Below are 14,161 nucleotides of genomic sequence, written 5' to 3'. Positions count from 1 at the left end.
ACGACTACAGAAAGTACCTCTACTCCTCTGCCATGCTGTGCTGCCCAGAGCCTCGGCTGCTTCACCACCACCACCCCTCCACACCCACCTGCATCCCAGCAGTTAATGCAGCCGACTACGTGCATACATGCATACTGTCTGCAGCTTAGCATACACCAGAGATCGCTTGGGACCGACAGTGAGAAAGCCTGCGCATAACATGCTCCAAGGGGGTATACATCTAATTACTCTTATATACACACATTACTGACAATCATAGTCCAAGAAATGTAATCGCAAATTCTCGGCCGCTGATAAGTGTGCATATATTGTACAGTCAAACTCTCATTATCTACTGCCTCTATATTCACCTGCTTCGGTCTTTCACAGAAGGGGAAACACAAACATGGTCTAAACAGCAACAATCAGCAAGAAACTGAAAAGTTTGCGAGTCTCCCTTCAAGAAAATAATCACACGTGATTAAAGGTACAGTAAATAAGCGAGTTTGAGTATTCAAGTTTCCCTGGAGCGTGTTATGGAGAGGCGTTGATCATCGTGGTCTGAACCAACTCTACCCTTCTACTGCTAGTACTGGAGTGGCCATACAACATCTACTCACTTCAAGAAAGAGGCCACGCTCGGCGAACTGTTGACTAGCAATCGCTCGTTTTGCCTGCACCTGTCGATGGTACATAGCATAGTTAAGGCGTTGCTCAGGATACAGGGAGCAGCGCTCCCTGCTGCACCACTATCTAGTGCACTGCTTTAAGGATAAATCTGGAGTGGAGTCCTCTCTAGCAGGCTTCTCCGTGCACTAGTATCGTGAACTTACTTAAATGTACTCTTTAAGCTCACTCTAGTGAATCCCTTTCCAATGCACCATTCCAGTGCACCACTCCAATGCACTGTTCTCCAATGCAACCCATTCTAGTGCACCGCTCCGTAGAACACTTTACTCCAGTGCAGCAGTTGTCACATTTAAAAAATGTTCGCTTCCCGCCGACCACTAATTCGCCAAACACACAGCAAGTCTCGGCAACAGCGGGAAGCAAACGGAAAAAAAAAAACCATAGATACTCTAACAGGAAATAAATACATATTCACATACATTGCAAACCAAGCGGTATGTATTACCATTGTTAAGAGGTATTTTAATACCAGAGGATGAGGACATGAAAGGCATCAGCACGCGTGTTATAGGTGGAACTGCTTTAGTGGGCAGTTTCCCTAGGTGTAAATTAGTTATGTTAGTGATCTTAGTGTTTTATTACTCCTACTGAGGGCAGAGCTTAGTGGCATGCATAGCAAGGGGCAACATTGGCCTCGTGTGGGTAGGGAGGGTGCTTGTGCGTCGACGTGTGCTACATGTGGTTGCGAGGGGTGGAATCTCGGCTCGTACTCACCTATTTGTGGTGTGTGTGTGTGTGTGTGTGTGTGTGTGTGTGTGTGTGTGTGTGTGTGTGTGTGTGTGTGTGTGTGTGTGTGTGTGTGTGTGTGTGTGTGTGTAGCTGATATTAATACACATCTTGCAAGGTCAAAAACAACAAACATGCACATTCCCATGAACTAAGTAACTTTCATATTAATAAAGACATCCTTATTCTAATTATTTGCTAATAAATATTAACTAAAATAATGCAGAGAAAGGCTATTATATTTATACTGTACACAGCTAATATAAACACTGTACCTATTGATAATTTTATTTTTTAGATGTTAAAGACAATCATATTTATATCACAACTAAGGAGAAAAAAAATGGAAATTTCGTTCAACATTCTCCAAATTCATTGTCGAACTGTCCTTCGTTAGTACACGTATATGTACATCTGTACATGCATTCTCACACAGATACACGTTGTACATGTGTACGAAAAAACGCTCATATACAGAGCCAGGAGCTGAGACTCAACCTCAGCAACAGCCGTCAGGCATTAATAGGCCCATAGGAGGAAGTGCACGACACTGGGGTAGTGGAGGCACCGTGACGCCACTCATTCTTAAGACCCTCAGGTACATTAAGTGCATTTGGCACCACAAAGAGCGGCACCAACCACTTGAATAAGTGTGTGATTAAGGGGCAGCACCTGCACAACATCCTCAGTGTGTAACCAAGGTAAAACAACTGCACAACATCCATAGCATGTAATCAAGGGACAACACCTGCACGTCATCCATGCTCTTTAGCCATCACACTCCATGAACACTGATAAAGAAGAGTGAAAGAAATGTAGTGTATGCATTCAAGATAATTTGGAGGAGCATATGAGGCGGTAAACTCGTCTGGGCCATTCAACACGAAGTGACGGAGGTCTTACCTGGAGTTTACCTGGAGAGAGTTTCGGGGGTCAACGGGCCCCCGCGGCCCGGTCTGTGACCAGGCCTCCTGGTGGATCAGCCCCTGATCAACCAGGCTGTTGCTGCTGGCTGCACGCAAACCAACGTACGAGCCACAGCCAGGCTGATCAGGAACTGACTTTAGGTGCTTGTCCAGTGCCAGCTTGAAGACTGCCAGGGGTCTGTTGGTAATCCCCCTTATGTGTGCTGGGAGGCAGTTGAACAGTCTCGGGCCCCTGATACTTATTGTATGGTCTCTTAACGTGCTAGTGACACCCCTGCTTTTCATTGGGGGGATGTTGCATCGTCTGCCAAGTCTTTTGCTTTCGTAGTGAGTGATTTTCGTGTGCAAGTTCGGTACTAGTCCCTCTAGGATTTTCCAGGTGTATATAATCATGTATCTCTCCCTCCTGCGTTCCAGGGAATGCAGGTTTAGAAACCTCAAGCGCTCCCATCTACCTTACGGAAACTGGGTAGAATTGAGAACTTCTTAGGGTGAGTAGTGGACCAGTCCTCTTGCTGCTGAAGAGCTACGATCACTGCAGCCTGTGACGTCAGCGCGAGGCTTCCCGAAATACAGACACTCTTGTGTAGTGTCCCCTCAAGGGAGGTTCCTTGATGCTGGTGAGGGGCTCTTGATCTAGGGAATTGGATCTGTGCTCCGGTTCCCTGAAGTGTGTCTGAATACCTTTCATCCCCCCCCCCATATGCGCTGTATAATCCTACGGGTTAAGCGCTCCCCCATAATTATAATCAACTTATTTCCTCCCACCCCATTTTATACAATTTCCTAGTTAAAAAATATTTTTGGCTATTATTTATTTCATTCAGTACATCTTATTAATCTTCTATTGTCTACATAAAATTCTTTCCTGTAGAATGAAGGCGACTTTTATCTTCTTTTGTGTCCTTTGGAGTTTTTAGTGGTCGATAAACTAGGGTGACCTGACACGCCCCTTGAACCTGCCCTGCTGTATGTTGCTGAGGTGTTGACTGTAGCGCTGACACTTCCACCAAGGCTGAGGGACTGATCTCTAAAAGTTACCTCCACTTTTTTCTACCGTCTCCCGTGTTATAATTGTCTGTAGCTGACCGAAGAAGTCTGCGCAGTTGCAGAAGTTACTTACTTACTGGCCCTGTTCTCCTCCCTTCTATTACCTTACTGTTCTCCTCCCTTCTGTTATTACCTTACTGTTCTCCTCCCTGCTGTTATTACCTTACTGTTCTCCTCCCTGCTGTTATTACCTTACTGTTCTCCTCCCTGCTGTTATTACCTTACTGTTTTCCTCCCTGCTGTTATTACCTTACTGTTCTCCTCCCTGCTGTTACCTTACTGTTCTCCTCCCTGCTATTACCTTACTGTTTTCCTCCCTGCTGTTATTACCTTACTGTTCCCCTCCCTGCTGTTATTGCCTTACTGTTCTCCTCCCTGCTGTTACCTTTCTGTTTATCTCATTATACCCTTAATACCACACCCTACATTGTCCTGTTCTGAAATCAACACATCTAGGCGCTGGCTGGAAGCAAGAACAATTTGGGGAGGTAGGAGGGATAGTCGGGGTAGCAGGGATACTGGTGGGGATGGGGTTATTATGGGGATGATTATGAGAGGGGATTGAGAAGGAGAGTGGGGGACGGGGGGAGAAGAAGAAAGTAGCAGGAAAAGTAGTCGAGAGGAAGTGGCTTGGTGGTTGCCTGCTACTGCCTCACCTCAGAATAACATAATTGCGTAAATGCGTCACACCTTATAGAGGTGACCAGCAAGCTTATGTTTTCTTCACTGTGACGCAGTGCGCCTCATCATTGTGACGCAAAGTGCGTCTCTTCACTGACGCACAGTGCGTCTTCACTATGACGTACAGTGACCAACGATTCTCTGATACAGAGTCGGATCCTGCGTCAAGAACCCCGTAATTTCGTACTACACCCGCTACTGCGTTAAATCTTACGTTAAAGACCCAGTTATACCGTACACAGGTGCGAATGGGGACCTGTATACAAATGCTAATTTACACGTGTTCACACGCACCTGTAAACGTGCTATCGTGTGCCCGTGTGTGCGCGCGTGTGTAAACGATCGCGGAAGCATGTAAACCTGCAAACAGGGACATGTACACACGCGCATAGGAATGTGCGCGAGTGCACATACGCGTACACACACACACACACACACACACACACACACACACCTGGTCAAGCACGTCAAGAAATTAAAGAAAGTGCAAAGGTTTGCAACAAGGCTAGTACCGGAGCTCAGGGGTATGTCCTACGAAGAAAGGTTAAGGGACATAGGACTGACAGGGTTAGGGTAGAGATTTGCCTGTACTTCCGGCCCGGGTCTTTTCCAGATGGTGACACGGCGATAGGACTGACAACATTGTAGGACAGGAGGATCAGGGGAGATATGATAACGACACACAAAGTACTGCGTGGAATAGATAAGGTAGACAGACAGGTTGTTCCAGGGAGGGGACACAGAAACAAGGGGTCACAATTGGAAGCCGAAGATTCAGACGAGTCAGAGGGATGTTAGGAAGTATTTCTTCAGCCACAGAGTCGTCAGGAAGTGGAATAGCCTAGCAAGTGATGTAGTGGAGGCAGGAACCATACATAGCTTTAAGACGAGGTATGACAAAGCTCAGGAAGCAGAGAGAGGACCTAGTAGCGATCAGTGAAGAGGCGGGGCACGGAGCCGAGTCTCGACCCATGCAACCACAATTAGGTGAGTACACACACACTACAGGTGAATACGCACGCGCGGGGACGTGTACGCTTGGCACCATCACTTCCGGTCACGCACCCCACCTTCCGGGCAACAAGGCCACATACGCCTCAGAGGTACGCCAAATTAATTAAACCTTTAACCTCAACGCGACTTACAATCTGAACCTATCTCTCAAGATTTATAGACCTGAGACACACATGCAAGTCACTCCTGTCTACTTAAAACCTGAAGTAACGTATTTATAAGTGAATTTCGTCTAGTTATAATCCAGGAACACTTAACCCCTTTTGGGTCCTGGTTCCTAGTTCATGTGTGCGTCCATGTACACTTGTACTACCCTCACCAGGATGTACGAGGAGTGTAGAATAAACTAGCCTCTTTGGCTAGTACATGTACAGTGACTTGTAGGCAAGGTGGGGAGGGGGGGGGTGTCAGGGGTGCACATGTAAAGTGATCATCTCTGTACAAACCATACCACGGGTGGGGTCTGAACCCGCGGTCAGAGAGTCTCAAAACTCTGGTGCCTGTGCTAACCTTCCTATGGTGTAGAAATATACCTAGTTGGATGAATCTTTATTGAAGCTAACTGGCCCAGTGGCTAACGCGACGGTCTGGAGTTTTGAGACTGACCGCGGGTTCAAACCCCACCCGTGGTATGGTTTGTTTGCAATCGTGTCATTACGATTTCGTGAGTCACCTCTGTACAAACATGGCAACAGATTATTCTTGTTCGATATGCTCATAAAGATGCTTAACACAATGGAAGTACTAGATATAAAAACGACGGTGACGTAGCGATGAGTAATACCACTGAAGTAATTACGTGATCGCAGTACACTGCTACAGGAAATGTACAACATAACAATGTACCTCACCCACACACAGGTGCACTGGCGCTATTAGGTGAATACATACACTTGGAATTGTCAGGGTAGACAAGGACAGACAACTGAAGAGACGGTAACACGGGGCACAGATGTAAGACAGAAGGCACAGCAGAGTAACGAGAATGTCACTCAATACGAGTCAGCTATAGTGTGGCCAGAAAGTTGATGTGGTACCTGGAGGATGTTTCCTGGGGGCAACTCTCCTTCGACCCGGTTTTAGACCAGGCCTCCCGGTGGATGAAGGCCTGATCAGCCAAGCTGTTAATGCCGCCCGGCTGGTTAGGAACACATTTAAGGAACTTATCACGTTTCCTCTTGAAGACTAACACTGATTCGTAATTCCCTTTCAGGCACGAAAGTCGGGGACCTCTCACTGTGCTCGTCCCTCCCCATCCTTTTAAGAGGTACTCTTAAGTCTATAAATAACCTGCACAGCGCTGTATAGCCTTTGTGGTTTAGCGCTTCTTTTTGATTATAATAATAATATAAATAACCTGTAAAATTAGAGATGATAGGACTCACGAGGTTAAAATTGAGCAAATCCAGTCCATAAGCTGACACCATATCCCAGTAACGCCATCTAAGAAGGTAAACACACACACTACACGTAAAGTAAATCAATAATAATTATTGGTGAGTGTGCGGCACCTGTTCAGAGTCCACGCCTGATCAGGCATGTAGAGCTGATGTTAAAAGAACTAAAATAACTTAAGAATCAGGAGATATTGTAACAACTTACAAGATATTTCGTAAAATCATTAAAAAAAAATAGTGAGGATCGTAGATACTGATCTATAAACGGAAGCTAAAGACGCAAATGAGTCACAGGGACGTTACGAAATTTTGTTGGCCATGAAGTTAAGCAAAGTTAATGGTAAATACGACAAGGACCATGAGTCGACGAATTTGTGAAACCGGTCACACATAGCTAAGAGGCGGGGCCAGGAGCAGACACTCGACCCAGTAACCACAACAAGGCGAGTTTGCTCACAATACATGGGACTCGCCACTCCTAACACCTAATCAGAGCTATAGAGATGGGCCCCACTAGCCCAGAAAGGTGGTGGTCCGGTGCCACCCCGTGAGACGTGGAAACACACACTAATGACCCACCCATTTCCTCTACCGTCTCCGGACAAGAGGGAAACATGTCACTCAGGTACTATAAGGTGGAAGGGGAAAGAGCTTGTGAGGCGATTTCATCGGGGTTTCAACCATGAAAAGCTGTGTCAGCTCTCAGGTAGGGAACAAGCCTGGACTCTTCTCCACAGTTACAAGCCTGCTGGACTGTCCACTGGACAGGCCACTTACTAAGATGTCAGTGTTGAAAGTTGTTAGAGAGGTATATAATGGTGACCAAGATGATGGTAACGAGTAAGATGGTGATGAGTAATAATGGTGAATGCTTCCATCTCTCACAGTTTTATTCCATTTACGAACAACCAAGAGGGAAAAACCATTTCAATTGTCTCTGTGGCTTAGCCGCAACGACCCTGGCTTCACACACCTCAAACAGCAGGTCCGTATCCGCCCTACCCAGTCCTCAGAGCATTTTGCATGTCATATGCGAGAATGTGCAGCCGGGCGGAGATGACCAGCGTGAACAGTGCATAAACATCCTTTCAATACTTATAATCCGAAGGAGCCTCTTGAGGCAGGTAGCCAACAGCGCGTCCTGTCACGAGTCAACCATGAGATCCCACCTACCATGACAGTGGAGCAGCGGACACCTTCCATAGCCACAACACACGTCCACGGATGTGACCACAAATACCTGCTATAAATTATAGATCCTAAACAATGTGAGTATTACCTACCCTTAATGTTTACATCTCTGCAGCAACCATACACACAACCACTTTACACTTCATTACCAGCCACAAATACCTTTCCTGAATGCCCACGCAGCACACTATTTTTCCCTACTACAAATATCTTCGTTAAATATCTGGACAAGATGCCCTTCATCAAACACAGAGACAAGGGTCACACATCATCGCACAGGTCGCGGCCAAAAGAATGAAGAGACAAGGAAAACTAAACAGCTGAAGACAACCACGACGCCGGAGGGTCGCAGTCATCAGTGTTGACACTTCACACACATCAGCTGTTGACTGGAGGGCAATTAGTCGCAGGTAGAATTTATGCCACCAATGAAATGCGCAATGTGGGCTGAACTGGCAGGCTCAACTGAAGCGTTTATGGAGAACCGAGCTGAAGAATGAGTAACGGAGATGTTTCCTAACTTGCTAACAACAGTGACAGATCATGTTTTTATTTACGGGATTATCTATAACCAGCGATGAAATGCTAAATACACAGGTATAATATAGCTCCTGGTACCCTCCCCATCCATGGATTACCGTAAGTGATTACAGATTATGAAGAAACCAATCTGTCACTGAACATATATTGATTTTACCGTAAAAGGATTCGATAATTTCTAGCCAAACTTTGCGGACCTGAGCAATATACAACTTTAACATATCAAGCGCAAATTCGCTGTCACAATAACTCCGAGAATTACAAAATTATTAAGATATTATTATACATTTCTGATTTCAAGTAATTTTAACATTTCATGCTCACTTAAATCAAGTTACGTTTCAATTATATAAATTTTAATCAGAGTTATTTAGAGGTTAAAGTATTTTTTATTACGTTTATTTACCAAAAGTATTTAGATAAATTATTAACATTTTTCGAAAAGAACCGAACAACAGCCTGACTTACACTTGCCCAAATTTCCTCAGTCGAACTTATTCCTACTATCAACGTCACTAACAATAACATCAACTATTCCATTAAACAATTCACTGACTTGCAAGGTAAATCAATCTATTAACTTCCATCAGTGTATATATGGATTTTCCCACATACGGTTTGCAGAAAATTTACGTTAGGTTAATATAATCATATTAAGTGGTAAACAGCACTGCTCTGTTACACTAAGTTGTCCTTTATCCATAAAAATAATTATAAGGTACCACAAGGGAAATCTCACAAGCAACAGTAACATTAGATAGCTCATTAAAGAACCAGCTTCAGAACCTTGTTTCTTTAATTATTATAGTAATACTCCTTATCCAAATGCAATCAAATTAACACTCAGGTCCATAAATATGCGAGGTCCTTCCAAGTATTAACTCCAGAACTAATACGCAGCACTGAAGTCTTAGGCGGGATTTGAAAACGTTTCTCGTGGCAGTTAAGTTTAATGTGTAGTCTAAGCTCGGCTCAAGTCACCTAAGTAATTGCAATGAAGTCTTCAAATGTTCTGGAAGAGCTGACGTTACTGCCTATCCTTTTTGAAGCAACTGACTGATGTCTCATCACTTGTGTCACAAGAGCAGATCGTGTCTTATATATGTATGTATATGTATATATATATATATATATATATATATATATATATATATATATATATATATATATATATATATATATATATATATATGCAATAAGATCACAGTAAACAGGTGATTTCAAAATATGCAAAACAACCACTCTGAAAGAATAGAGAAATTCCAAGCGCATTCGTGACTACTCACATTATCAAGGAACTCATAGTTCCTTGATAATGTGAGTAGTCACGAAAGCGCTTGGAATTTCTCTATTCTTTCAGAGTGGTTGTTTAGCATATATATATATATATATATATATATATATATATATATATATATATATATATATATATATATATATATATATATATATATATATATATATATATAATGTCGTGCCGAATAGGCAGAACTTGCGATCTTGGCTTAAAAAGCAACGCTGATCTTGCCATATAGGACAAGTGAAAATTTGTGTATGCAATAATTTCGCCAAAACCATTCTAAACCTAACGAAAAAAAATATATTTAACTGTGTTTGTTTAGTATTAAATTACTGTAAACAAATCTAAAATATATTTAGTTGGATTAGGCTAAAATAAATTGTTCTTGTTATAATAAGGTTAGGTAAGTTTTCTAAGTTCCTTTTGGTGCAAAATTATAAATTTTTACATCAACAATAATGAAAAAAATATATCTTTAAACGTATAAGAGAAAATTTTAGAGAGGACTTAATTTTAAATATATATATATATATATATATATATATATATATATATATATATATATATATATATGTGTGTGTGTGTGTGTGTGTGTGTGTGTCCTACCTAATTGTGGTTGCAGGGGTCGAGACTCTGCTCCTGGCCCCGCTTCTTCACTGAACGCTATTGGGTCCTCTCTCCCCCTGCTCTATGATCTTTATCATACCTCGTCTTAAAGCTATGTATGGTTCCTGCCTCCACTACATCACTCCCCAGACTATTTCACTTCCTGACAACTCTGAAGAAATACTTCCCAACATCCCTTTGACTCATCCGAGTCTTCAGCTTCCAATTGTGGCCCCTTGTTTTTGTGCTCCCTCTCTGGAACATCCTGTCTGTCCACCTTGTCTATTCCACGCAGTATTTTGTATGTCGTTATCATGTCTTCCCTAACTCTAATGTCCTCCAGTGTCGTCAGGCCGATTTCCCTTAACCTTTCTTCATGTGGGTGTGTGTGTGTGTGTGTGTGTGTGTGTGTGTGTGTGTGTGTGTGTGTGTGTGTGTGTGTGTGTGTGTGTGTCGTGCCTAATAAGCCCAAAACTTGCCATATAGGCCTTAAAAAATGGATTTTTTCCTCCATGATTTTTACAGATTGATAAATATTTTTCATTGACTGACGTATATTTTTTTCTTTGTTTTAAAGGGATTTAGTGAAATCGGAAAGTCGGACTCGCGTCCTGGAAGTTGTAATTTACAGTGCCTGTAAACTGAAGGAGCGGGGCTGTTGCAGTTCGGAGGATCATTTAAACTGTTATGTCCTCTCGCATCTAGTATTATTTGATAGGTAACGTTTACCCAACAAGTGGCTTTTTCAATATAATACAGATATTAGAAGACTAGAAGATAGGGTAATCGGTCCCTTACCCCGGAAAGCCGTGTTCAGCACTTTAGTCTTGATAAACATTCTTGCATATTACACAAGTGTCTAATTCCGCCTCTTGTCTGTATTGTATACTGTTGTTGATATAATGATACTTGTCTGGCACAGTAACTCCAGGGATCCTGGTACAGAGGATGTCTTCTGCAACCTATCTGCTAAGCTCTGACCCATCTCTTGGGCATAATCTACTTCCACCAGAGAGGCCCCGTCCACTACTGACGAGTCTTCGACTGCTTCATCTCATCTGACTCCAGGATAAGTCCATCTTGTTGCCTGTACTTCAGTCTCTTCCAGGCTGAGGGACCGATTACCTTGGCTTCCTCTGTTTTCTGTGTATGGTTCTGCAAGACTGAGGGACTTGTTACCTGTTCTTCTGTCTTCCAATATCATATTTGTATTGGCGAAACGTCTTCATTAAAAAATATAGAAACCCATAATGTTACAAAGTCGTTCCGGGAGTCAAAGCCCCGCGGCCCAGCCTCCCGGTGGATCAGGGCCTGATCAACCAGGCTGCTACTGCTAGCTGCACGCAGTCCAACGTACGAACCACAGCCCGGCTGATAGGTCGATGTAGTAAAACAAAAAAAAAAAGTAAATCTTGGGAAAGACAACTCAGCATCAATGACTTTTGATGGTTATTATGCTAGGTCGAAGCAGATTAACTATGCTAGCTCAGTGCTGCCTCGCCTCTATGAACACACAACCTGTTATTGTTACGCCATTTATGCAAATCCTAATGGGAATGTAGGTATTAGTACGACGCTAATTTGCATATACGTTATTTTAAAAGGAATCTATCCGTAGGTGATGATCATTTAGTTGTGAGCGTTTGTGGGTGGCACAGGTGGGAGGACAGGGGCCTGTGGGTGGAAAGTGGGTGCGGGAAGGGCTAGTGGGCGGTGGTACAAGCAGACAATGGTAAGGGGCTTGGGGATTACACAGGTGGATAGGGGGGGGGAGGGGAAGGAACAAGTATGAATTGGGCATTCTACCCACACAGTTATCTCCAAACACCGAGTAAGAGTACCATAAAATACAATGTACATTTTCTGAACACCCACGCACTACCTAAACCCACACACTACCTTTCCAGGCTCCCATACTTTTAAGAGGTTTTCCACCAGGGTGATCCCAGAGCTACGAGAACTGGGATATGAAGGTCACTTAAGAAAGCTAGATCTTCGATTGCTAGAAAGCTGGAAAACTTGAGGAGACTATAATCACAACTTACAAGATACTAATACACAGAAAGTCGATATGAACACTGAGACTAAGTTAAGACTTCCTTCACGTGAGTGTGATGAACAGCGTCAGTGTATGACAGAGTGCAGGTTATCTCATTGCTGGGTACAAGTCGAAATGCAAAGACGGGGCACAGGAACTACAGTTCAACTCTCCCTCCCTCCAGTAACAGAAAGGATAATACGATTAGGTAAATATACACGAAGTACACCAGCTGCCTGTGGATCCTCTGACATGGAGGGCAGGAGGGGGACTCAGTCACCCCCAACACTCCCCTCTCCGGCAACCTCCCTGCTCCCACGTCAAAAACTCAACCTCATAGGAACTATCCTCCCATTCAGTCCCCACAAATGGTAACACTTAATATCCACTCCAACCCCAGCAGACACACATCCCAGACACCTCAATTCTCCGAACATTCTTCCAGACACCCATCGCTTTACCCTCCTTCCCTTACTCCAACGAACTGTCCCTGCCTCCGCCTATCAGTAATTCTACACTCCAATGTCCTACTCCAGAAGGACAACCCCCCCATCCTCCTCCTACTCAAATAAAAAAGACATAATAATGACCACAATTTTCCCTCAAAATTCCCTGTACATCTCCCAACGCCAATTAAGTACCCGAACGTCCCCCTAACTAATGATTTTTCACTGTTTCCCCCAAAACATCTCTATACAGTGTTTGGACCAGCACTGGTTCTCATAAGTATACATGCCAGGAAGAAAACCGTTCAGCTGTTCGTGGACAATGTAAACCGGTGAGAATAAAAAAAAAAAAAACAGCAGGGAACGAAAAGTCTACTAGACGGCGTGCACTTATTATGGTTAGAAAAGTGACCACTTAGAATTCAACCCAATCAAGCATAAATTATGAAATTGGGAGGAGGGTAAAGAGCGGAAACCGAGTATCAACTCTGGGGATCGAGGCCGCAAATCTCAAACAAGCAGAGCCTTGGGGTAAGCATAGCACCAAGCATATCGCAGGTGCCCACATCAAGCAAAATTGCATCGGCGCTGTAAGACCTCGAGGTAAACCATATTCAGGAACTTTAGCAGTGGTATCCAGGACATGACGTACTGCATATGTGAAGTTTACTCGAGTACGAGTCACCAGCATGCAGCCCAAACACGATCAAGTAAATAAATTGGAATAAATGGAGAGGATCACACCAAGACTAGTCCTGCAGCCGAGAGAGTTAATCTAAGAGGAGAGATTTTAAAGACGTGAAACTAACTTAGAGGACAGAACCAGAGAAACTTAACACTGAGGATTTAATAGCAGCTACAGGAATAGACAGGAATCAAGGAAAGTGAGGCACCGGCTGAAGATGAAGATACGTACGAATCACAAAGATGGAGGCGAGTTGTTTACAATACCGCCATGACAGAAAAAGAGTAGTGCAGTACAATGCTATATTTTATTGTCGATGTTTCGTCCATACAATGAGCGGAGGCATTTTCCCCTACTGTGTAGGCGAAACACTGTCTATAAAGGATTGCATTATACTGCATTTGTATCTTTTCATCGAGCCGAAGAGACATTTCTTCAGAATAAGGATGATCAAGTAGAATGATACAGACGGTGATGGAACACCGTACACAGTGTTAAGGACAGGTACGATGTCAGGAAACCTAAGAAATTAGATGTATGGTGCAAGAGGAGTGGCCAAGAACTGAGGAATCGATCCCACATACACATGCACACCCCACGCACGCACGCAAGCGCGCACACGCACACACACGCACACGCACACGCACGCACACACACACACACACACACACACACACACACAACGTCATAACAACAACAGACTTTCCACATGCTGACGTTCTGACCCTTCCCTCGAAATTCATTCAGCCGCGAAGAATGTGTACCCAATTTTCCGAGGCTGCAGCGGCCCGCTTCACATTGTGTCTGTAAAATACTGGGACCAAACATTCAACATATGGTTCGTGAGGCTCCTTTTATCACAGCACCCCTCGTTCAACGCTCCCCGTACTTT

At 43.7% G+C, this 14,161-nt stretch overlaps 1 protein-coding gene across 11 annotated transcripts in view; it reads right to left on the bottom strand.

Moving 5' to 3' along the window:
- The window catches only part of TfAP-2 (transcription factor AP-2), a 445,395-nt gene that overhangs the window by 130,951 nt on the left and 300,283 nt on the right, over window positions 1–14,161 (bottom strand). For 8 of the 11 annotated variants that reach the window (XM_053793580.2, XM_053793507.2, XM_053793524.2 and 5 more), the window contains one exon: window positions 600–659. The exons of the other annotated variants lie outside the window; for them this stretch is intronic. In XM_053793580.2, the coding sequence (XP_053649555.1) occupies window positions 600–659 (60 nt within the window). The remainder of the gene's footprint in view (window positions 1–599; window positions 660–14,161) is intronic. 11 annotated transcript variants of the gene reach the window in all.

The sequence above is a fragment of the Cherax quadricarinatus genome, chromosome 20 (assembly GCF_038502225.1).
Source record: "Cherax quadricarinatus isolate ZL_2023a chromosome 20, ASM3850222v1, whole genome shotgun sequence".
Classification (NCBI taxonomy): domain Eukaryota; kingdom Metazoa; phylum Arthropoda; class Malacostraca; order Decapoda; family Parastacidae; genus Cherax; species Cherax quadricarinatus.
The sequence above is the reverse complement of the archived record's forward strand: the minus strand, read 5'-3'. Positions and strand labels throughout refer to the sequence as shown.